Source organism: Aspergillus neoniger, assembly GCF_003184625.1.
Source record: "Aspergillus neoniger CBS 115656 unplaced genomic scaffold BO87scaffold_14, whole genome shotgun sequence".
Taxonomy (NCBI): domain Eukaryota; kingdom Fungi; phylum Ascomycota; class Eurotiomycetes; order Eurotiales; family Aspergillaceae; genus Aspergillus; species Aspergillus neoniger.
Window position 1 is genome coordinate 137561 of NW_020291142.1, and position 23371 is coordinate 160931.

General features: G+C 51.9%; 7 protein-coding genes across 7 annotated transcripts; 5 read left to right on the forward strand and 2 right to left on the reverse strand.

The window, feature by feature from the left end:
* Nucleotides 1-52: 52 nt before the first annotated feature.
* BO87DRAFT_376081 (anoctamin family protein) lies at nt 53-2858 on the forward strand. Its single transcript, XM_025623203.1, has 5 exons — nt 53-258; nt 333-489; nt 559-847; nt 911-1342; nt 1389-2858. The coding sequence occupies exons 1-5, from the start codon at nt 174-176 to the stop codon at nt 2637-2639; spliced, it is 2214 nt and encodes a 737-aa protein (XP_025480194.1). The 5' UTR covers nt 53-173; the 3' UTR covers nt 2640-2858.
* A 1610-nt stretch (nt 2859-4468) lies between these two features.
* BO87DRAFT_425402 (uncharacterized protein) lies at nt 4469-5833 on the forward strand (the record flags this gene model as incomplete). Its single annotated transcript, XM_025627296.1, has 4 exons — nt 4469-4522; nt 4803-4818; nt 5000-5277; nt 5330-5833. 4 exons carry the CDS (start codon nt 4469-4471, stop codon nt 5831-5833), a joined length of 852 nt encoding a protein of 283 aa, XP_025480195.1.
* An 889-nt stretch (nt 5834-6722) lies between these two features.
* On the forward strand, nt 6723-11502 carry BO87DRAFT_406328 (putative RNA helicase/RNAse III; the record flags this gene model as incomplete). The annotated part of the gene is made up of 7 exons (XM_025625992.1): nt 6723-7013; nt 7065-7093; nt 7149-7194; nt 7281-7533; nt 7646-7793; nt 7852-8931; nt 8985-11502. The coding sequence occupies exons 1-7, from the start codon at nt 6900-6902 to the stop codon at nt 11500-11502; spliced, it is 4188 nt and encodes a 1395-aa protein (XP_025480196.1). The 5' UTR covers nt 6723-6899.
* A 129-nt stretch (nt 11503-11631) lies between these two features.
* Nucleotides 11632-13343, reverse strand: BO87DRAFT_376087 (uncharacterized protein). The gene is made up of 3 exons (XM_025623204.1): nt 13141-13343; nt 12841-13076; nt 11632-12724 (listed from the first exon to the last, which is right to left on the reverse strand). The coding sequence occupies exons 1-3, from the start codon at nt 13162-13164 to the stop codon at nt 11701-11703; spliced, it is 1284 nt and encodes a 427-aa protein (XP_025480197.1). The 5' UTR covers nt 13165-13343; the 3' UTR covers nt 11632-11700.
* A 2189-nt stretch (nt 13344-15532) lies between these two features.
* On the forward strand, nt 15533-16268 carry BO87DRAFT_376088 (uncharacterized protein). Its single transcript, XM_025623205.1, has one exon. The coding sequence runs from the start codon at nt 15738-15740 to the stop codon at nt 16110-16112; it is 375 nt and encodes a 124-aa protein (XP_025480198.1). The 5' UTR covers nt 15533-15737; the 3' UTR covers nt 16113-16268.
* Nucleotides 16269-17124: 856 nt separating this feature from the next.
* On the forward strand, nt 17125-18390 carry BO87DRAFT_425406 (uncharacterized protein; the record flags this gene model as incomplete). The annotated part of the gene is made up of 1 exon (XM_025627297.1): nt 17125-18390. The coding sequence occupies one exon, from the start codon at nt 17125-17127 to the stop codon at nt 18388-18390; it is 1266 nt and encodes a 421-aa protein (XP_025480199.1).
* Nucleotides 18391-18997: 607 nt separating this feature from the next.
* fphA (putative sensor histidine kinase/response regulator) lies at nt 18998-23356 on the reverse strand. Its single transcript, XM_025626242.1, has 2 exons — nt 19538-23356; nt 18998-19487 (listed from the first exon to the last, which is right to left on the reverse strand). Exons 1-2 carry the CDS (start codon nt 23159-23161, stop codon nt 19164-19166), a joined length of 3948 nt encoding a protein of 1315 aa, XP_025480200.1. The 5' UTR covers nt 23162-23356; the 3' UTR covers nt 18998-19163.
* Between the last annotated feature and the right edge of the window lie 15 nt (nt 23357-23371).

Sequence of the window (23371 nt, forward strand, 5' to 3'; positions counted from 1 at the left end):
GCGTAGATCCCCTGGGAAAAAACGGTAGCTCCTCCCTAATCACTAGATTACTATTAATTACTGCGAGTAGATCCCGCTCCCCTGGGATACTCTCGATGCTTTGTCGACAGTGCTCCCTGTTCGTACTCATGATTCCCTGATTGCACTCGACATCCCTCTTTCTTTCCCATTCAATGGCTTCCACTCTCCCTCGGGACCCTGTGCATAGCAATCACTATGTGGACTACGTGATTCGCTACAACTTTGGTGGTGAGACTGGTAAGATGGCGGTGTACCCCAGGCCCAGCAATTCCCGGTGTCGCTCCGACCTAACCACCATTATCTATACTTAGACGCCGCCCATGCGACCGAGCAACTCGATCGACTGCTGCGGAAACTCTTCGAGGTTGGACTGCAGACCGAAGTGAGGCAAGGGGATGAATCGTCGCTGTTGATATTCGTCCGAGCGTCACGGAAGAAGAGCCTGAAGCGTGCCATCTATCAATCACGGTGAGCGCTTGCTCTTTGCACGGTCGGGTTTGGTCGTCTCTTACTGATCCGTCTATTTTATTTCACTAGCATTCGCGATTGGCTCTATGGCGTCCGCAATACCGAACCCGAATCGGAATCCTCGGCGGAGGCCCAGTCGGAATCGGAGCGTTTGCGCGTTATCTACCATATGATCACCGTCCCCAAAGAAGCAGGTGGCGCTGGTATCACCCCGAAACATGGCGAATGGAAATGTGTCGATGCGATCTTCCCGCTGCATGATGAGGCCATGAACAAACAGTGCATGAAGGACTGGAGCCAGAAGACGTTTTTGTCGGCTGATGATTTGGATCAGATACGCAATACGTTCGGAGAGAATGTAAGGACAAGACCGGCCTTGCATGCGTACTTGATCTGCAGCTAATGGGTGTTCTACGTACAGGTCGGCTTTTACTTCGCATTCCTACAGTCATACTTTAGGTTCCTTATGTTCCCTGCCGTATTCGGTTTCTCTTGCTGGCTGCTCCTCGGATCCTTCTCTATCATATATGCGGTCGTGAATAGCTTGTGGTGTATCATTTTCATTGAGTACTGGAAGCGCCAGGAGGAGGATCTGAGCTGTCGTTGGCAAACAAAGGGGGTCTCGGTTGTGCGACCCAAGAGACGCGAGTTCAAGCCCGAAAGGGAAGTTCAGGATGAAAGCACTGGTGAGGTCAGGGGGGTATTCCCCGCGACCAGGCGGATGTATAGACAACTGCTGATTGTCCCGTTCGCCTTGCTTTCCGCCGTTGCATTGGGTGTCATTATCGCCACGTGCTTTGCCATTGAGATCTTCATCTCGGAGGTATACAATGGTCCACTGAAGACCTACTTGGTGAGTCTGAATCACGGGGATTTCGGACCGTCCGCTAACAGATCAGGTCTTCATTCCCACCATTCTGCTCTCGGCTCTCATCCCAACGATGAGCTCGGTCCTGGTGTCGATCGCTACGAAGCTCAATGACTACGAGAACTACGAGACGCAGCCTGCATACGATGTGGCTCTGACGCAGAAGGTGTTCATTATCAACTTTATCACCTCGTATCTGCCAATCATTCTCACAGCCTTTGTCTACGTACCTTTCGCGAGCCGGATCGTGCCGTACCTTGATGTCTTCCATCTGACTGTTCGGCCCTTCGTGTCGAAGGAAGACGCAAGCTCACGGAGGACAGAATTTAGCATTGACCCGGACCGTCTGCGCAAGCAGGTGATCTACTTCACCGTCACAGCCCAAGCTGTCAACTTTGCCATGGAGACCATTGTGCCTATGCTGAAGCAGCGCCTTTCCCGCGAATACAAGCAATACAACCGCAGAAAGCAAGGAAAGATCGAGACTGAGGATGGCTCCGAGGCCAAGAAAGAGGCATTGTTCGACGATCACCCCGATGAGACCAAGTTCCTGACCCGGGTACGCAACGAAGCCGACTTGGAGGACTACGACGTGACTGAAGACCTGCGAGAGATGTGCATCCAATTCGGATATCTGGCCTTGTTCTCTCCTGTCTGGCCTCTCGTCCCTGTCTCCTTCCTGGTCAACAACTGGGTGGAGCTTCGGTCCGATTTCTTCAAGATCTGCATGGAGTGCAAGAGACCCTGGCCGCAGCGCGCCGATACCATTGGACCCTGGCTGGAAAGCCTCGGCTTCCTGTCGTGGGTCGGCAGCATCACCAGCTCCGCCCTTCTCTACATGTTCAGCAACGGCTATGAAGGCCCGAACGGCGAGCCGACCGGTATCCGCGGATGGGCACTGCTGCTGACGATCTTCTTCTCCGAGCACATCTACCTCATGGTGCGGTATGCCATCCGCGCAGCCATGGCCAAGCTGGAGCCCCCGAATGCCAAGAAGGAGCGTACAGAGCGGTACCTTATGCGCAAGCGGTACTTGGAGTCGACGATCGCGGCGCGCAGCAGTGATGACGAAGGGGATGAGCATGGGCCGGATCAATCCATGGAAGTGCCTGATATTACGCGGAAGTCATTGGAAGAGGATGCTCGTGAGTGGTCGACTCACGACATTGACCCGGCGGAACGGTTCTGGATGCGACAGAAGGGTTGGAAGGAGTCGGCGCATGTTGGGGCCACTATCATCAAGACGCTGGCGACTGAGCCCACGGTGAAGAAGGAGCAATGAAGGGAGATGGAATGACGAGAGAGGAGAGGAGATTATGTCATAATGGATTGGGGTCACGAACGTAGTATATACATGGGTTATGAGTGGGAGCTGGAACTTTTCTAGTGTCTATATGTGTCATGAAGTTTGATCGATGTACTTAATCAGTATTCTAGTTGCTGGTATGTTGTGGTTTGATGTGTACTTACTAGTAACAGACTGTCGCAATGTCAGTTCCAAGTACATACATGAATACATACATAAATTACTACAATGTAGCCAATTAATTGAACACCGAAGAAACTGCTATCCTATCCAATCAAGGCAACTAAGCAATACGGAGTAAGTAGATAAATCAATGGCAAAACCCAACCCCGACCGCCCCTCCCACCGCCCAAAGCGGCAGAAGCTAGTCGACCTCGATGAAAAAACCTCGGATTTTGTCGGATTTTAGACTATACAGATCCCCAAACACTCATCTGAAATCTGTATAAAATTCGACCGCCTTTTTTGGTGGTATGGGCAGAAAATGGTCGCTGGGACTCGAGCCTGGACTTGGCCATGGCTCACCCAATGATGGTAAGTCCTCACGGTCCAGCCAATGCTAGGCTGAGTCAGAAGACCTAAGTTCTTTCCCCACTGGCCACTGCAGTTCAGGCATCCATCGGCATTCTTACCCCGATGAATCCGACATTCCTAGTGACACCGCCCGGATGCCGGCGGAGGGATGTAGTAAGTGGTTGAAGATCACTTTACGTCCCGGGTGTTGTACGTGTGTGTAGCTCCGGTTGGGGGAGATTTGTTGAGGGGTTTTACTTGATTTGTAGGGGTGTTGTTATTACTCATATTAGTAGATTGTATCTATCTAGGTCTCGTTGGAGAGAGTGTTTACTGTGCAGTGGGAGATTCCGTGAACTGCCGGCAAACTGCTCTATTTGGGTGACTAAGTTAGTGTTGTTGTGGAAAGCGATGAGTCAGCACATGCCGGATCAGTCATCAGCCGTGGGTCAGGTAGAACACAGTAGAAACGGAGAAACAAAGAAGTTCGGATTGTTGAGGGGAAAGAAGGAGGGGATATTTGTGTAATGTTCAGAGTTAAGTTAGGAGGAATTAATTAGCGAATGAAGTGATGATAAGATGTTGAGAGAAGCCAGTAAACAAAGACTTGAGTCTCCTTGAAATGCAGGCTTGGACACCTGAGGAAGCAAGGCAGGTAACTCGACTGACTAGTACTAACTTACTACTACGGTGGTAGTACCAGTGAAGTTCACCGGGGGAAGGGCCCTTTTTCCCTCGGCGCCAGCCACTCGCCCTCCTCCATTTTTCCCACACGTCACTTATTTTCTGACTGATCCTTTAACTAATCTTCCCTTTCCCTCTCTCGCCCCCCTCTCTCCCCCTCTCGTGGTCAGCTCTTCCCAGCACTTCCCGTCACAACTCGCTGCTTACGAGATCACTGCCTCTCATAATTACTACTAATCTGCCCACACCCACTTTCCCACCCCGGTTATCACCAATAATAGTCAGCAGTCAAACTGCAATCCAGCTTAGTTAGTCAGTTAAGGCACCTCCCGCGTGAGCAGCCTTTACCTAAACAACTTCCCCTGCCTACTAGCGAAAACGAGCTATCTCCGAACTGGCTCGCTCTCTTTCGTTTTCTGCTTACCTCATCGTCCTTCCCCGTTTATCCTACATCGTTCCTCTACATCCTCGCCTCCCCCTCGAAACCTCCAAAGAAAACGTGTGAATATACTAGCCGAGCTCGTCGTCCGCCCTTCTCCTCTTCGTGAATTGATCCTGTCGTGTCTTTTTTCCGGCGCGTCTCCGTTGTCTTTTGATCTATTGCCTCGATGCAGCCCACACTAGCCCCAGCGCCGCATCCAAGTATGCAAACGTCTGCTCAGGTAAGCAGCCTATGCTTGTCGCGGTTTGTCATCAGATCGCGTCTGTCCCATCTTGGTCTTTATCCCGTTTCCCCAGATTCGCGCAGCTCATGTCCCGAGCCGGGAGCTTGAGCTTTCTGGTCGTGTTCGCGACTGCCGTCGCCCTGTCTGTCGGACGAGCGATGCCGGATCACGCCCATGTTTTCGCGACACGGGGGCCTTGAAATGCTCACCGGTCGCGTCAACCGGATATACATGAATCATGGAGTATATAGATGCTAACTGTAGGGTTTCTTGATAGGACCATGCGGATCAGGGTAAGTGAGACCAGCTTCTCATCGTGAAGGAATAGGGGAGAGAAAAAAAGAGACAAGCAGGAGGAAAATCGCCCAAGCAGTCATCGCGTCATCGCGTTTGCGGGCTGCTTACTGCCTCACTCCACTTCACTGGCCTCGTATGTGTTTATATTAAATGCTGACTCGCGTGTCTGATCTCCAGTGCTGCATGACCAGCTCCTGGCTGCTCACCAACATCTGTCGCACCCACAGCAGGCACGTCCGCAAGGTCCGACCGCGCAGCCTCCGCATATGCAACCCAACACCACCAGCCCTCGAGACCAGAACAACATCGACCCTGCCATCTCCGGCGCTGCCATGCTCAGTGGTCCTCCTCAGACTCCTCCCCAGCCAGAGCCTACGGGCCAGGAATCCCCCAAGACATATGGCAAGCGACCGCTGTCGACTTCCAAGCGCGCTGCCCAGAACCGGGCCGCACAGGTATAGTGAACCCCAATGCCTGGGATTAAGGGTTTGGACTGACCAAAAGCAGAGAGCTTTCCGTCAGCGCAAGGAGAGCTACATTCGCAAGCTGGAGGAGCAGGTGAAGGAGTTTGATAACACGAACGAGACGATGAAGCAGCTGCAAGCCGAGAACTACCAGCTCCGTGAATATATCATCAACCTGCAATCGCGCTTGTTGGACTCTCAGGGCGAGGTTCCCGAGCTGCCTGGCAACATTGATTTGAACCAGCCACGAAATGATATCTCCGTTCCCCCGCCGGGGGCTCCGGCGGCCACCGGTCCCGCGCCCGGTCCTGGCGGTGCACCGCAGCAAATGCAGGTCCCCAACCCCGGTGCTGCCTCGAACGAAGACATGAACTCGCTGAATCGCATCGCGGTTGCTGGCCTGGGAATGCGCAAGCACCCCAATGAGGAGGCGAACTTCCTGGGGAACAATTTCCAGGCTCGTCGCCCGCGCAATGACGACGGACAGCCCGATGGGTCTGACGCCACGAAAACGGAGCCTGGTCACGGGTTGCCCGTTGTATCATGAGTGACCCGGATATGTTCGAACCCGATATTACCCTTGATTGTTGTTGCCATTTCTGTATTCTGTTGATTGCGAACGCCCGAGATATATCATCAGCTCATTGCTTTTCTGTTTCGATATTCCTACCGTTGTCGTATCTTCTGGTGTATGGCGTGATGTAACTAGGTATCCATTCTGGCCTCGGAAGGAGCGGTGTTTTGTGCTTTCATATTTGATGTTCATCCACAGCGTCATCAGCCACAGGAGTCTCCTGGGACAGAGGAAGTGCACCGATAGTTGTGAATGCAGTTGGGTGCTTCTATCCCGTTTGCTGATTGCCCGATGCATTGGCAGTGGGCACAGGAGGCTTCCGGTATTTCCCCGTTTCAACACTTGCATACGATGTTTGTTAGAGAGGGCCGCTTCCTACCGGAGGGTTCAGGAAAACAGACTGCTCGACTTGCTCATAGTAATCCATCTGTGTCTGCTCTGAAGATGCTGCCCTCCTTATCCTCGTTTTGTGACAGTTCAAGACAGAACCGAATACCAATCTATCCCGAAATTGGGGGATGCAATAAGTACTACTTTTATAGTTCGGTAGACTATCCATTCACGATTCGACTCTCAATTCTAGCAGCCCGACCCAACAAATAAACCAACCAGTATCCAACCAAGCTTTCGGCTTCCCAAATTAAACCACGAACCAATCCACAGTGGGAGCGTTATCTCCAAACCCAACCCCAGAATTAATACCACTGTGATTAGCGAATGAATCTATTGATAGTACTAGTAGCTGCATAAGGCCAACCCCGCCAGGCCAGCCAAACCAACCAAGTTTGTCCAGTTTGTTTACCCCACTCCTCCTTTTGGTCGAGTCTCTCTAGTCTCGCTCTCCCCTCCACTCGGACGCCTCCTCGAACCAAATGTTAGTTCATTGAGATGAGTTATTTGATTTGATATTCTCAGCGTCTCTTTCTCCTCTTTCACTCTCTTTCCCCCCTTCTGCTGGGGCTCCCTTCACCAGCATCTGTCTCGATCGTTGTTTCTGCCCAGTTCTGTTTTATTCCAGTGATACCCCGATGACAGCAAGATGACAGCTGCTGCGACTTTACTTCCCGCCGGCGAAGATGCGCCCGCATACCGCCCGCGCAGCTACCAGGTGGAGATGTTCGAGGCGAGTTTAAAGGAGAATATCATTGTCACGGTATGCAAGGCTTACTATCTTTGAAAGGTTCAGGCTAATAATATATTGCAGATGGGAACTGGCAGTGGGAAAACTCACATGTATGTTTGTTTCTCCACAGTGGAACTTTATTTGGAGTTGACGGTTTCACTGCAGCGCTTTGCTGCGAATCATGAAGGAGCTGGAGAGTAATCCGCACAAGGTGAGAAAAAAAAAATAAATTAAAATGAAGAAGGATGTGAAGTTATCTTGGCTCATAAGTTATTGACTTATCCTCCGTTGCTCCAGTTAATCTGGTTCTTAACACCCACTGTCGCCCTATGTCTGCAACAATTCAAATTCATCTCCGACAATATCCCCGCCGTCCGAGCCCGGACCCTCACTAGTCTAGACAAGGTCGAGCTTTGGACTGAGCAGTCTATCTGGGATGCGATCCTGAAGGAGATGCAGGTGGTGGTGTCCACGCATGCGGTTCTTGCCAGTGCGATGAGCCATGGGTTCGTCAAGATCACCCAGCTGGGTCTGTTGATTTTCGATGAAGGTATAGTAACGCGATGCTTTAAACCCGGAGATTATGATGTAGGGGGCTGTGTGTGTGGGTATATATGTGTTTGTGAGATGAGAATTGCTTATGCCGTGTGTTTTATTGGCAGCCCATCATTGCATGCGACGCCACCCTGCAAACAAGATCATGGAGTACTTTTATCACCCTGCGCTGGAAAGGCATGGCGCGGAAGCTGTGCCCAAGGTTCTCGGCCTCACGGCTAGTCCCGTGGTGAGATCAAATAAACAGGAGCTACTGTGAGTGTAGTGTTGGCGTGCAGGGCAGGGCAGGGTAGGGTAGGGCTGACCAGATCAGGAAGATTGAGTCAAATCTTGATGCCGTGTGCAAGACACCACGGACTCATCGGTCAGAGCTTATGACGCATACCCATCGGCCATATTTGCAGCAGATCTTGTTCACCCCGGTGCTGCTCGATGACCTGCAGGCTGGAAGCAGGACTTTGAAAGCTCTTGTGAACGCCTGGACGTCTATGAGGCTCGAGGATGACCCGTACATTAAGAAACTGAGAAAGAGCCCCCTTGACGGAAGGGCGTTGCAGAAAGTCCTCGAGTCCGGGAAGACTTACTGTAACGATCAGCTGAAAAGATTTGCGACTAGAAGCTTACACATTTTCGAAGAGCTTGGTGAATGGGCTGCCGACTACTTCATATACGCTTCTGTCGAGCAGCTCAAAACGAGAGCCGATAATTCGGTGGATAGCATGGGCTGGACCGACGAGGAGAAGGCATATCTACTAGATATTGTCTCAAAGCTACCCACCCCGAATATAGACCTCACTCCTTCCGACCCGGATAGAATACCTATTTCACCAAAATTCCGATCCCTGCTGGAATTCTTGGATACAAAGGGAGAGCCCAACTTTTCCGGTCTAGTATTTGCTAAACAGAGGGCTACAGTGAGTGTAATGGAAAAGCTACTGTCTATCCATCCTGTGACCAAGCATCGCTTTCGATGCGCTTCCTTCGTCGGCTGGTCCGGCGGAGGTAGCAAAGACGTTCTGGGTGAGCTCCTTGACGCCCGTATGCAGCGCGATACACTGAGCGAGTTCCGGACCGGCCAGAAGAACTTGATTCTTGCGACGGATGTGCTGGAGGAGGGCATTGACATTAGCGCCTGCAGCGTGGTAGTCTGCTATGATAAGCCACCAAACTTGAAATCGTTCGTACAGAGACGAGGTCGTGCGCGGCACAGGAAATCCACTTATGCCATCATGTTTTCTACAGATGATGAATCTTCTGCACTGAGCAAGTGGGAGGACCTGGAACAGGCCATGATTGAAGCATACGAGGATGACGAAAGGCGACTGCGCGAGGCTTGGGCCCTGGAGGCTATCAACGAAGAAGTGGTGGAGAGGCTTGAGGTGCCATCTACTGGGTATGGCTCCACACAGCACTCTCAAATTGTGTACTGATGCTGATTTTTTCCAGTGCTGTCTTGACGGCAGACACCGCTGTTGCACACCTCAACCATTTCTGCGCAGTCCTGCCACGCCAACCGTATGCGAGCAACGAGCCTGAATTTTCATATGAGAAGGATGATGCAGATCTATTGAGAGGTACTGTCACATTGCCGTCCTGCGTCCATCCCGAAGTCCGCCGTATTCAGGGCCAGCGATGGTGGCAGACCGAGCGAGCAGCTCGGAAAGAAGCAGCCTTTCAAGCCTACAAACGGCTCTACGAGTTTGGTCTTCTGAGCGATCATCTACTTCCGTTCAAAAGGAGCTTAGAGCTAAAAGAGACCGATCATGTTAACCTGCCTGCCCTTGTGGAAGTATCGGAACAGTACGATCCATGGGTCGATTGGGCTTGTTCCTGGTCATCCCCTGATGTCCACCAAACGCAAATTGCTATAAAGCACAATGGGGACTCTCATATGTGTATCAGGTTGACCAGCCCAACGAGTCTACCACCGATTGAACCGATGACCTTATTCTGGGACAGCGAGACAACCTATACGTTGGCGTTCGACAAACCGAAGCGAATGAAAGGGATCGCCGCTGACAGCATCGAAAATATGAGACTAGCAACCGCGCTATACCTCCAGGCTGTAAGCTCTAGACAGCTGAGGCCCGAACAAGACTTTGTGACTCTGTTTGGGCCCGACCTTCCCGACCTTGAGTTAGCAGAATGGCTCAAGAAGCACGCCGGAGACGAGCCTGCTCTAGAGGTCTACTCTCGCAAGGAATTTCCTACGATAATGGGCATTGTGCGGGACCGCTTACGCTACAATGAGCCTATGGTATTCAAACGGTGGGTTGTATCCGGACAAGATGACACACCCATAGTCGAGCTCGAATGCGACGCCGTCCCAAAGCGACGAAACCTTTTGCACCGGCAAACATTAGCTACTAAGCAACTTGATACTGAAACCCCTGAAATCTCCTCAAAGATCCGTCTTATTCTTGCGGAAAACTGCACCATAGACAAACTTCCCTATGCCGAAACCATCTTCGGCCGCTTCATATCAGTTATACTGGATAGACTAGAAGCCACATTGGTTGCGACTAGACTATGCGAGACCATTCTCCGCGATCTTGAATTCTCCAGTATTCGTCATGTCATCACGGCCATTACCGCGCCCAGCGCGCAATCACTTACCAATTACCAGCGATACGAATTCTTCGGCGACTCAGTCCTCAAATTCACCGTCTCATGCCAACTCTTCTTCCAGCACCCCAACTGGCACGAAGGCTACCTCTCCGAAGGACGAGACGAGATCGTCCAAAACTCGCGTCTCGCACGAGCGGCCCTCGACGCCGGCCTCGACGCCTTCATCATGAACAAGACGTTCACTCCCCGCAAATGGACCGCCCCCCTCATCTCCGAAAAGATCAGCCTCACCCCCAAGCAACGAACAATGTCCACCAAAGTCCTCGCCGACGTAGTCGAAGCCCTAATCGGAGCCTCCTACATCGACGGCGGCTTCGCCACCGCCCACGCCTGCATCCACCGCTTCCTCCCCGAAGTGAACTTCGAGCACATCGACCGCACCACCACCACAGCCCCCTCAACCCCAGAAGGCACCACCAACCACACCCTGAACGACGACCACCTAATGACGCACATCGGCTACACCTTCACACACAAATTCCTCCTCGTGGAATCCCTCACCCACCCATCCTGCCAATTCGACACCACCACCCAATCCTACCAACGACTCGAATTCCTCGGCGACGCCGTCCTCGACATGGCCATCATGTCGACCCTCCTCTCCCACCCGCACGAAATCCCACAAGGTCAAATGACCAAGATAAAGCACGCCGTCGTGAACGCCAACCTCCTCGCCTTCTTCTGCATGGAATTCGCCCTCACTGAAAAACGCTCCACCGTACAAATCACCCCCTCGGGAACCGCCTCCCTCAACCCCTCATCCATCGACCACAAACTCGAACTCTGGCGCTTCATGCGCTATCAAGGCGCCCATCTCCAAACAGCCCGAGACGCAGCCTTATCCCGCCACGCCTCGCTCCGCAAATCCATCATCCACGGCCTGCAACACTCCCCGTCGTACCCCTGGAAATACCTCTCCCAGCTCAACGCGGATAAATTCTTCTCTGATATCATTGAGAGTATTCTGGGTGCTATCTTTATTGATTCACATGGGAATCTGGCCGAGTGTGAGAAGTTCCTGGAACGGTTGGGGGTGTTGTGGTATTTGAGACGGATTCTGAAGGATGAGGTCGATGTTATGCATCCGAGGAATATTGCGCAGCAGATGGCCAAGGGGGAGATTAGATTTGAGGTGGTGAGGGTGGTGAATGGGGATACTGGTACTGCTGGTGCTGGTGGGGAGGATGATGGGGCGACGTATCGGTGTGCGGTGACGATGGCGGGCGTGGAAGGCGTGGCTGTTCTTGTGGAGGGGTGTTTGACTAGTGAGGAGGCGGAGATTACGGCGGCGGAGAGGGCTGTGGAGATTCTTGGGGGGAGGGGGTGTAGTTTGTGATTTGTATTGGGTTATTTGGAGTTAGGTTTAAGGGTGATGTTTGTAGTTTTGAGCGATCTTTGTTTTGGATATGAGAATGACATACACTACTGGCTCTGGTTCTAGTTTGAATATAGTCTGGATGATATGACCTGGTATTGCTAATAATGCCACACGAATAAACTAACTACATTACAGAACAGCCTTAGTGGCATATCGTCAACCCTTCCTTCTTCCACCCTTAGCCCGAGATCGCGTTACCCTCTTACTGGGTTGTGGTTCAGGCTCTTCCTCTACCTCATCCTCACTCTCCGCAGACTGCTCTACCTGTTCCTCCGACGTCTCAGCTCCCTCGCTGTGCGACTCGAGCTGATCATCCTCGCTGCCAGTAGCAGCCACCATGACGCCGTCATCCGTTACATCTCCTCCCACGGACGAGCGGGTCTCTGTGCCATCAACGCTGCCACTGGAGATGATATTGGACGACTGCTGTTGTTCCTTGCGGATGCCCGCCAGGACCTTCTTCGCCTCGCTTTCCTCACCGTTCCATGCGCCACAGTTTCCGCATCTCCAGCGGCCTAGTTCTTCGAGTGTCTTAATACCCGGGGGCGCCTGACCGTTGACAATTCGACAGGTGGAGCAGATCAACGCGAGCCGGTTCTTGGGCTGGGTTTCATCTTCACCCAGCAATACGTCCAGCAGGCGGTCGTACCAGTGGGACTGTTCCACATATTGTGAAGGCGTACTAGAGAATGCGTTCGGAGCGAATCCAGGCTCTTCGAGGCCCACGTTCATGCTTAGCGACCTCTGCTGCTGTGGTTGTTGTTGGCCGGGGAAATTCTGCGGAGACTGCTGGTGGTGCTGGAATGCGACTGGCGGGGTGGCAGGCGGTTGAGGAGAAGGAGGGAATTGCTGCGGTGCTGGTCGTCGGATATTCGCTGTCGGGGGCGGGGGGATACCCGTGCGCTGGACTTGCTGCTGCTGCTGAGATGGTTGCCTGCGCTTCGCTCCCTCGGACTTGTTGCGCTTGGCGTCGCCAGACTTGACCGAGTTTGAGCGCGCGGGTTTGGGCGATTCCCCGCCGTATTTCTCGAGGAGCTGTTGGGTGGAGTTCCAGCGCGTAGCGGTCTTCAGGTCCTCGATGGTTTTCTCGCGCTGTTTGTGGAGATCGTCGAGGTAGGCCTGGGTTTTGGAGATGCGATAGTCATAGTAGCGGGTGGAGATGGTACGGATGAGGTAGATCCTGTTTGAGAATGGTGGTTAGGAGCTGTGATGCAGGTGTGACGCTCCGCAATAGGGGCGGGGTGAGGGGTGGCAGGTCGCAGTGAGGGAGTAGATCAGGGGGGATTATGAACGTACAGGATTGGGCCACCGATGATCGCGCCGTACTCTGTGATTCCCCAATTCTGCCACCCGAGGACTAGAGCAATGATAATCGAATAGAGGAGGTAGGCGAAGGTGGTGTAGAGAGTCCAGAGGGCTTTGAAGCGGCGGGCATGTTGGCGGTGGAGGTCGAGACGAGTGGTGGCTCGAGTGATCTTGGTGGAGAGTGCGACGAGGGCTTTTTCGAAGGATGCTGGAGAGTTGTCCTCGGCCTGAGCATGGGGGAATGGTGAGTTGGTGGATTGGAGACTGGCGGTGGATGTGGACTGGACTTACCCTGAAGGGCCACAGGGACACCATGACGGGCTATCTGTCTAGGGAGTGTGTCGGGGAGTAATCTAATCGAATAATACAGGTCGCACTAGGAGAAGGACATGGTAACTGAACAATAGAAAGCTGAAAGAAGGACCAGGGTGGAATGGAGAGAAGAGAAAGAGAGGGAAGGAAAGGAAAAGAGAGGCGGAGAGGAAGGCGTGAAGAGGAAGAGCGAGTGGATGCAGGCAGAAAGTGAGACTCGCTCCATCGACGTCAACGTCAGCAGCTCCCGCGCACAGACCAACTTCTTTCATACATTCTCCATTTCCTCTCTCTTTTCCATCTTCCTTCCGCTACTCACCATCTCTTCCACTCACCGCTATTACTATACCCCGCTGGTTCAACCTTTACTACTGTGTTCCTTTCTCTTAAGGACATATTTCCAATGACACAATTCTAGTGATGATCCCGTTAGATTGCCAAATCGGGCTCTGACACAATGATCTCTCCCTCACCGTTATGATAAACTCCGCATCCAGCTGGACAACAGCTCGTTTCAATAGAAATCCAGGCCAACCTGGGTGAATAGTATATACTCTGGGACTCTTAGTGTGAGCGCAATAGCTTTCATACCTGCCCAGGGACATCAACAGCTTCCTTTCACTTGGTCATCCAGTCACGCTGCCCGCGTGACTCGCAGGTCTCATTGCTTGTTTCAGAACTCAGCTGGTCTCTGCTCCACATTACACTTGAGTAAAGAATTCCCAACTTCTTACGGACACTGTAATGAATCCCTTCGAAGCCAGACTGGAGCCAGCTATCTATAAAGGTCTCGGTCTCGTGACGGAACACGGCCTAGCATTTCCGCAACCCTTTCTGCAAGCCTTATATTTTGCCTGCAAAACGACCATGGACCTAGTCACTGTGTGACGGGACTGTCCCCGTTCCTGTTCCGCACCATAGCGTGTGGTTTACACCTGCGATGCATCCAAGCAAGGGTCTTCGGAGGTCTCCCTGTCTGCCAACATTCCGTCGCTCGCCACTCTCTGGTCGGAAGAGCTCTAGATACCTTCTAGTGCATTGCCGACATGCTGGTAGGCATCTACCAGGCCTCGCGTAACCCCGAACTCCTTCACTTCTCGTCGGTATCATAAGCCCGGCCCCAATGCAGCCCTATGGTAGCCCTTGTAGCTCCTAGCAACTCTGGTAAAGACCAGTCATCATCATCTCACTGGCGAAGCCGCAGTCATCTATTCACGCAAGGAAGGCTATGTCGGATACGGCTTTCTGCATAGACACATCGTCTAGATCAAGGGCTCGCATATGACACAGCCCCAGGTGGCTCGCACGCGGCCACAGGGCTGTTGCCACTGCATCTTCACAGCCTTCATCTTCTGGGCCTTATTCTTGGCTACATGTCGACCTGCCAAGCCTCCAATGCTCGTAAGCACGCCCAAATCGTCCGACAAAGCAGCCTAAAATCCTGACTGCAAGTTCTCTCCACAAAATTGAAGTCGGTCATCGTTTCAGATGGCGAATGTAGTCATCCAGAGTTGTCGCAGTGAATTGGTAGACAATGTCATATCTTGCAAGGGTCATCTACATCCTGGCGTTCGTTCATCGTTACAACCCAGTACTACGCCCGGGTAGCACCGATGCCTCCGAATCATCCGAACTGAAGATCCAAGATGACGCATGTTTAGGATCGGCGTCGATCCTCATCGCATGAAGTGCTAGGATATCCGGGGAAGTGAGCGATGTCGCAGGGATGTTACATTGGGGAAAGTATATCGTCCTTCCCGTCGTCTTTATTTGGCATTGCCTTACGGCACCAGCTCGTATTCCTGAACTCCGTCTTCCCTAATTATTCCACTTCCCTGGTCTGGCAAATCATTCGATCTGCTATTCATAATGAACATTATGAGCACCATGCATTATGAGCACGATATTTAGTCGCAAGAAAACATCCCACTATGTAGGGAGCATCACCGGTATCGAGTGAGGCCTGCAATGCCCGTCGACATGGACTTCTCGTATTCACGCAACAACACGAGCTCTCCACCGCACCATTTCTACGATGGAGAGTCAAGAATCTCCGGCTCGCCGTCGCATCGACTCGATGCTGAAGGTTTGAGACCTGCATCTCACCCTCACGTGCCCAGTGAGATGTCATAAATATCGGTCCCGAAATAGCAATCAACCATTGAGATGCCTTCTATTCGACTCTCGGCGGCGCCGGAAAGTACATTCAAAGATCCCTGTCTCATGACGTCGGTTCAAAATAGTCTACACTCGGCTGTAGGTGGGAGATCGTGAATCCAATCGACGTCAAGTAAAGTCATGGAACGCCTAAAGCTGTGGCAGGGTGTCTACGACCCGGCAGGAAGTGAGACAGATACGAAGAGCCAGAGACCGCATGACAACCTCGACAAAATATAGTATATATGGCCTTCAGTACAAGGAGCGAAAGGAAAAGGTATAAAGCAGGCCTTCTCCCTCGACATTCAAGGACTATTCCAGCACCACAACAGCATTCCATCCCAACTTGTCTCTTGACCATCATCATCAATTAACCATCTAATTTCCCCTTCAATCAACCACCTCCTCTTTACCTCAATATGAAGTCGATCAGTGCCGTCCTCATTGCCCTCCTGGCTACCTCCGTCTCTGCGGGCCCTATCATCCCCGCTGTGACCATCGCCCTGGCCAACGACCAGACAGGTGCACAGGGCAGCGCCGCCGTCCCCGCCGACGGCAGTGTGCAGAGCATCTCGGCTCTGTACGGAAACACCGGAGTCGGCTCTGGTGGTGTGGTCAAGGCCTCGTCGGCACAATTGACCAACTTCCAGGCGAACACCAACTGCGTGATCACGAACTACGGATCGGTCCTGGCCACCCTGAACTCCCGGAACACCTATGTGGACCTTGACGGAAACCCGAGTGCTGCGCAGCCGGTGGACCTGAGTGCTGCCACTGTCAAGTGCACTGTCTAGACGCTATTGTTATAAGCGCATGCCGCTTAGGATATATGGTGAGAGGGGCTATATTTTGGGTCATATTGATCAGAAGGTGTCAATGAGGTTGCGTATAGGAGGGAGATCATGAAGGAAGGATTTCGGGTTACTCATGTCGATACACATACAATAAAGAGAATCTTCTCCCATGGCATGACATGTAGGGCTCATAAACGTTCCCGTAGAGATCATCACAATGCAGTAGATGCCACACCATCTGTTTTGCCAAGCACCAGTCAATAGCAGAATATATTAGAGTTGTTCTTGACAAATGACAACCGGCCCACAATAAAACCTTATCTAGCGGCCAAACCCATCCGAGGGCCATAGCTTGCCTGTCTGGCTCCGGATCCGAGTCCCCGGACATCTCCTCCGTCGCCAAGGTCATCCACAATGCATCAAATAGCTCTATAGAGAATCATGACTCCCGTAGAGAATAGTATCAAGTTAGTAGTAGTCCAACAGAGCATCAAACAAACAACCTGACTCACTCCACAAATACATAGATGACTACTACATCGGCTTATATTTCCATACTAGAATATCTCACACGCGACCAACTGCTCATGAAATGGATGAACTGCTCTCAACTGTCCCCCAATTCGTCACTACAACCCAACACGACGATCTCCCGTGGGCCTCGAGAATCCTTGCTTTGTTCGTAGCTTCGCAGCTCCGCAACGGACGGCTCCAGACCCTTGCAGGTGCCGCTCTCAACCACGGATCCAATGATGAACATATCAGAACCTTATCTGCGGTTGATTGAGGGTTATTTCTATGCAGCCCCGGAGATGTTTTCTCCCTACATCCACATCTGGTTCGGATATAGGACTTCAACTTCAGCAGTTGAGATACACACATCCAAGTCGAGTCTTTGTTATACTCACCCCATAGTAAAGCCCTCACATCAACCCTATACTTTATATATCAAGGTCTTCATGGCACCCAACCCTCCATCCCCAAACCAAACAATGACCCAACTACCACCACCATGAACATCACCACCACCACAACAGAACCCTCCGCCTTCACCCTCCCCCAACCCGACATCTACACGGCAATATCCCTCCTCTCCATCTCCACCTTCACCTGTCTCCTCCTATACTACCTCATCTTCGACCTCTCCTTCTTCACCCTTACACCCCCCAAACCCCGACCTTCAATCATCCCCACCACAACCACCCTCCTAACAACAATAACAACAACAACAACAACAACCCTCCTCTCCACCACCTTCACCACCCTCCTCCTCTTCAACCTCCCCCCCAACAACCCCGCCGTCCGAATAACCTCCGCCATCCTCCTCGTCCTAACCACCACCACCTCCAGCATATCCAACACCCTCCTCCTCTACTTCTCCCTGCCGCTAATAACAATCCACCAAAAACCCTCCGCCTACTTCCACCTGAAAACCCAACGGATCCTCCTCTACGGCATCGTGGCATCCATCCTCCTCTTCCAACTCCCCCAGGTCATCGTCGCCCCCGCTGCAGCCACCCTATACAAGAATGGCCACTGGTCGCATGCCGTTAACATCCTCGAGCGCATCTCGGTGACGGCGTACTGCGGGAGAGAGATTCTTCTCCTGGGGTGTTATGCCTGGGGTGTGGTGAGGTATCTTCGGCCGGTTGTTTACCACCAGTACCAGTACCAATATCAATCCCATACGGGATATGGGACGGGGAGACAGTTACTGTATACCCTCCTAATGGCCGGCTGCATCTCGCTCATCCTCAACATAGCCAACATCGTGGCCGTGTATGTGGTTCACACCGCCGCGGCGATGGCTTTCTTCCCGTTTGTGGTTAGTACGAAGGTCCTGGTTGAGGGTGTTGCGGTGGGGAGGCTTGTGGGGTTTGTTGGTGGGAAGAGTTCTTCTCTTCAGTACTACTATCACCAGCAGAATAGTATATATTCGGTTACTGGGTGTGGGAGTCAGTCGAGGAGGGGGAGTATGCAGCCGCTTATTATACAGAGGGGTTCTGTGGCGATGATGTCTGGGGGAGTGGGGAGTAGTATTGGGATTGGTGAGGGTAAGGATGGTGGTGGTGGTGGTAGTGAAGGGGAAGGAAGTCCAGCAGGTACTTGGGGGAGGGAAAAGGAGTGGTGGTATAGGAGCAGGATTAGGTCTGTTGATTCGGTGGTGTCTGTGGCGGAGCCGCCGGTGGCTCATTCGGCAGAGCATTTGGTGCAGGAGGTGGTGGATTTGGAGGGTGGTGCTGGGGGTGGTGTTAGTCGGCGGACGTCGGTTGTATAAATGGGATTGTTTGGGGTATGGTTTTGTATAATTTTTATTTATTTTATTTTATTTAATTTTATTTTTTTTGGATAATGGCATGGGGTGTTGTTTATGATTATATATATCCTGAGTTGTGACTAGATATACTATTTGGATTTATCAAGTGAATTGGATGAAACGTTGAAGTGGTCCCCTCAAGCACTCGCATATATTCTTCGTACTAAAGTGTTGTCACTCGGATGATAGTTATACCACGCATGGCTGTGTTGACCATTCATCATAATATCACACGTGATATATAGTATACAAAAGTGATAGACACCAGCAAATTCTCGCTAAAGCTTTCAAGAGTAGAACCAAAAGGAAATCCTTGTAAAGATAGATAAATAACCGAACTGCTAAATGGCTGTACGTGTGCTCATAGACCATTAAACATAACATAATGCATAAACCGACCATTCAACCAAGCCATGATAGATGAAGGACTCAGATCCCATGAGTTCAAAACACAAAGATATGAGCCTAGACAAATCAACTAATGGGGTATACATGGACAAAGAAATGTAGAATTTTCACAAGACGAGGCTCCAACCAGGTCGAACACACGTAGAATGCCGATCATTCATTTTTTTTTTTCGTCATGTCGCGGTCGTGACTTTTGTGTGCTGTTGTAAAGTAGATGTGAATAATCATGCGCTCAAATGCATGACAAGAAATGTATAACGTATTCCGTCCAGACATACGCTATTTTGAGAATGTAGAGATGGTGATGATGAGGCAAAACGGTGGTGCTACTGCTTCTCGGGAATAGGCGTGAACCAGCCGCCTTGTTCCCAGTCGCAGCCTGGATGATACGTAGCAGCGTTTCTTGTATCTCCCGTTTGAAGGCCTTCAAAAAGCACGTTAAGTCGGTTGAAGTTGATGGGTTTCATGACCCAGCCATCGAAGCCTGCATCAACATATAAGGACATGTCCTTTTCTAAAAGAGAGGCTGAAACTGCAAATATGGGGATTCGATTGTTCAGCTTTGCGACCGACGAGAGCTCTGTCGAATCGGACGACGTTTCGAACTCGCGGATCATTTCCGTCGATTTGATACCATCCACAATCGGCATCTGTCTTGCATTAGCATGTCTATACTACCGATTACTTGGAGAAAGCCTACCTGAATATCCATCAAGACGACGTCATATTGTCCAGAATCGGCTCGGTACGCAGCTGCGCATTCTTCACCGTTTACTGTCAGTTGGACGGTGTGGCCTAGCTTCCCGAGCCTCTTCTGTACAATCTTGCCATTGATAGGGTCGTCTTCGGCCACGAGAACGCGGTACTTGCCAGACGGGGCTTTAGCGTCCGAGGCTGCAGGAGCACTCGTTGGAGCGGGTCCTGCAGGGCCTGCACTAGTGTTTGCCGGTTTGTCGGATATGGACAGATTCTGCACGTTTTGCTGCAAAGCACGTGTGACGTCATCCAATCTTTCAGGGGTGGAAGGCAGCGTAACGAGCTTCCGGCGATCTGAAGAGGGAAGCAGACCAGCAGCTTCGTCTTTCGTACGATCAATAGATTCCTCTGCTACCAGTTTGGCGTCCAGCTCGTCTGCAGACGGGCTGTTGGCGCCGCGATAGCTACCACTGCGTCGCCATCCATCACTTGGTGCAGGGGAGCTGCTGTCGACCAAGATAAACTCTTCCTTGGCCTCGAAAGGTATGGCGCCATCGTCCTGCGTTGACATTTGTGGGGGTTCGGGTTGGTCAGAATCCGTATCCTCTGGAGTAGCAAATTGTAGCGAAATCTGGAAGCGGCTACCCTTGCCCTCCTCCGACCGCACTGTCAGCTGACCGTGGGTATTCCGTACAATGCGAGACACCAAAGCGAGCCCCAACCCGAGGACGCCTTTCTGGCGTTCACTCTCAGTATGCTGCGAATGATTATTGGGATCTCGGTCGAAAAAGTAGCTGTCGTCCTCTGAGGAGACCTGCTCCAGTTCCTGGAACATCGTCTCCAGCATAGCAGACGACATTCCGGTCCCAGTATCAAGCACAGTCATGTGTATGGTTGCAAACCCAGGCTCCGGGTTGCTAGAAGCTCGCCACAATTCGACAGTGACGCCACCCGTAGACGTATGCTGGATGGCATTTGAGATCAGATTTGAGATTGCCTGCCGAACACGCCGTTCATCACCCATAACGGTCTTTGGAAGGCCGGGATGGGCGTGCACAGTATAGTCAATTCCTTTCCGGTGCGCCTCGCTGGAAAACACGCCGGTCGCTTCCTTAAAGCATAACGGCAGATCGAAAGGTTCATCTTTGATCAGGTTGTGTCCTTTTTCGGTGTTGGTTAGGTCCAATAGGTCGTTGATGACGTAGATCAATGATTTCGAGGCGGAGTATGATTTGGTAAGGTTGTCGCGAGTCTCCGTATCCAAGGCACCTTCGAGAGCAATTTCTAGATAATTGACAATGGCATTCAGCGGGGTTCGGACTTCGTGGGCTGAGTTAGCCAGAAGCAGCTTCGTCAACTGCGAACCTTCCAGCGCAGCCTCCTGTTGTCTCCATACTTTGATAAATTTGCCATAGACTAGGCATAAAACGGCTGCAGTCTCTACTTCCGACTCGCTCCATTCACGAGCCCGGTCCATGACTGTTTCAGTCCAGACCTGGAAACTCGCGCGAGGCTCGAGGTGACCATTTTGCAGCAGTTTCGTATAGGGATTCCCACCCCATTTAATCTGCGTCAGCTCGCCCTTGCGGAAGAAGACGATAAAGTCCTTGCCATCGGCCGAGAGAGGCACGTACAACATGCCCGAGATCTCCTTGAAGCCCGGCGGGTAACGCAAGTCTGGAAAGTCCTTCTTCACATGATGCGATGCAACGACGGAATTGAGCTGGCGGATCTTGAGAAACTCTAGCAGAGCCAGCATCTCCTGTGACTCGGTTGACTTTCCGAGAATCTTGGTCTCTCCTCTGATAGACAATGCGCCATAGTCCGCATCAAAAAGCTTCAGCAAGTCATCCGATGAAGCAATTATGTAACCAGAGGGGTTGGCATCCGTAGGAATGGTGTTGAGGAGCTTGCGTGCCTGGAGACGTGATGCGTAAGAAAGACGCTCGATGTTCCGAGAAAGTGTATCACCGATCAACCGACACATTTTCCGAATCGGGAAAGGTACCCTCATTCCGGCGTCTCCATAGGAGTGGCAGGAGATCAGACCCCAAAGATCATGTGTGTTGTTGATACTGATCGACATAGACGCACGGACTCCCATGTTCGCTAGGTACTTGATGTGGATAGGCGACATTGCACGCAAGTAGGCATGTGTCATGTCTAGAGGGGTCTTGAGATCCTCGATGCCTCGACACACCAACCGTGAGCTCATCTGCTCACGGTCGTAGAGTATGCGTACTTTGTTGAGACGATACAGGTCGCGGGCTTGCTTTGGAATATCCGACGACGGGAAATGTAACCCCTTATACAAGTCCTTGGTCATTCTCGTGTCGACTAATTCTGCCACCACATCTCCATTGGCCTCGCTATCAAACTGATATATCATCACGCGGTGAAATCCCGTTAACTCTTTAACTATGCCAATCGTGATGTTGAGCAAAGCGTCCATGTTTTGGGCATCACCAAGCTGATCCTGAATCTGGCTAACAATACTGAACACCTCCATGGCAGCTGCTTCGCCCCTCCTTCTGCGTGCATTCCGAAGCACTCGCAGCGGCTGGCTGATGTTCACAGTGCTGCTTGCTAATTGATCAGGTGTTGGCTCAAAGCCCAAGGTATCCGTCGGGGATGTGGGTGTTGTGCGTCCAGCAACGTTCAGAGGGTTGATGCGGTCGTCTTCCAATTCGAACTCACAAATGAGCACATCCCGGTGAGCAGTGTTTACATGAATGGCACACCAAAAGCGTCGAGGCCGACCAAATCGATCCTTGACAGCAAGGATGAATACCTCTGGGCCATCACTAACGGGGTCATATCCATCGTCTCTAATGAAGTCAATGTGATCGAGGAGAATGTCGGTCTGATCGTCTTGAAGGAGTTCAGAGAAACTCTCCAGCGCAAAAAGGTTGCTTGGTGAGTGACCGAGAATAGCCTCAGAATTTTCACTAGCTACATGAACCGCTAGTGAACCCTCAGGTGTCTCGCGCAAAACAAGCATGACGCCAAAGGTTTGCACGGCGCCCGGAATATGAATCGGTTCGTCTTCACAGGCCCGAAAAGAATCGGGCGTATTGCCTGTTATAACAGCATGACCCGCCGCCGTGACTACGTGCTGAAACCGCGAAGTAACAAGGCTCGCTTGGCCCTCTTCCGGCGCCGCTTTCCTGTACGTAGAGCTTTCATCCGGCGGAGCGTCTCGCTCGGCAGCGCTCGAGGCCGGCGAGAAGACATCAGGAGACTGCTGCGAGAGCCGACCGGTAGACTCAGGACTATGAACTGGTGCATTGGGGGATGGATTGGTGTGCTGCGAACTAGCAGATTGTGAACTCAATTGGTCCCAAGTATCGGCGTCGATAATTGAATATGAACGAGCACCACTTCGCGGAGAACGGATTTCATTTGGTATGCTTTGCTGGGTAGTGTCTGTAGAAACGGGATTAAAGGAGATGATTGACCGAATAGGGTATACTCGGTCCGTGCCGCCTACAGTCGTACCGTCCATGGAGGTATTGTGGCCTTGATCCGGAACAGTCGTTTCTTTGTTGGATGTCGGGGGTACTTCGGGGGCATGAGGGTCGAGATCCGTGCCCCGGCCTGTCGAGGTGGGGGGATTGTTCGAATCCATTTTCGGACTAGGGGGGAAGAGCAGTGGCCCGGTAGGAAATTGTGTGCTCTCCACGTATGCTCAACGTGACATTGGCAAGTTGGGACTATGGGGTGGCCTGGGCGATGCGAAGCAAGTGGTTCAACCGGAGTAAAATGCTGTCCTCCCAGTCGACCGCGGGGAATAATCACGGTCGGTTGCCCAAGGCAGCCAGCGGGGCGAAACTGCTCG

Bases quoted from the DNA above. Each gene is read 5' to 3' on its own strand.
- BO87DRAFT_376081 (XM_025623203.1), top strand. From the start codon at position 174: ATGGCTTCCACTCTCCCTCGGGACCCTGTGCATAGCAATCACTATGTG. The intron at 848-910 runs GTAAGGACAAGA...TTCTACGTACAG, and splicing joins GCAATACGTTCGGAGAGAAT to GTCGGCTTTTACTTCGCATT. The intron at 1,343-1,388 runs GTGAGTCTGAAT...CTAACAGATCAG, and splicing joins GTCCACTGAAGACCTACTTG to GTCTTCATTCCCACCATTCT.
- BO87DRAFT_376087 (XM_025623204.1), bottom strand. From the start codon at position 13,164: ATGGTGTCCCTGTGGCCCTTCAGG. The intron at 13,077-13,140 runs GTAAGTCCAGTC...CCCCATGCTCAG, and splicing joins TGTCCCTGTGGCCCTTCAGG to GCCGAGGACAACTCTCCAGC. The intron at 12,725-12,840 runs GTACGTTCATAA...ATTCTCAAACAG, and splicing joins ATCATCGGTGGCCCAATCCT to GATCTACCTCATCCGTACCA.
- BO87DRAFT_376088 (XM_025623205.1), top strand. From the start codon at position 15,738: ATGAAGTCGATCAGTGCCGTCCTCATTGCCCTCCTGGCTACCTCCGTC.
- fphA (XM_025626242.1), bottom strand. From the start codon at position 23,161: ATGGATTCGAACAATCCCCCCACCTCGACAGGCCGGGGCACGGATCTC. The intron at 19,488-19,537 runs GTAGGCTTTCTC...AATGCAAGACAG, and splicing joins TCGTCTTGATGGATATTCAG to ATGCCGATTGTGGATGGTAT.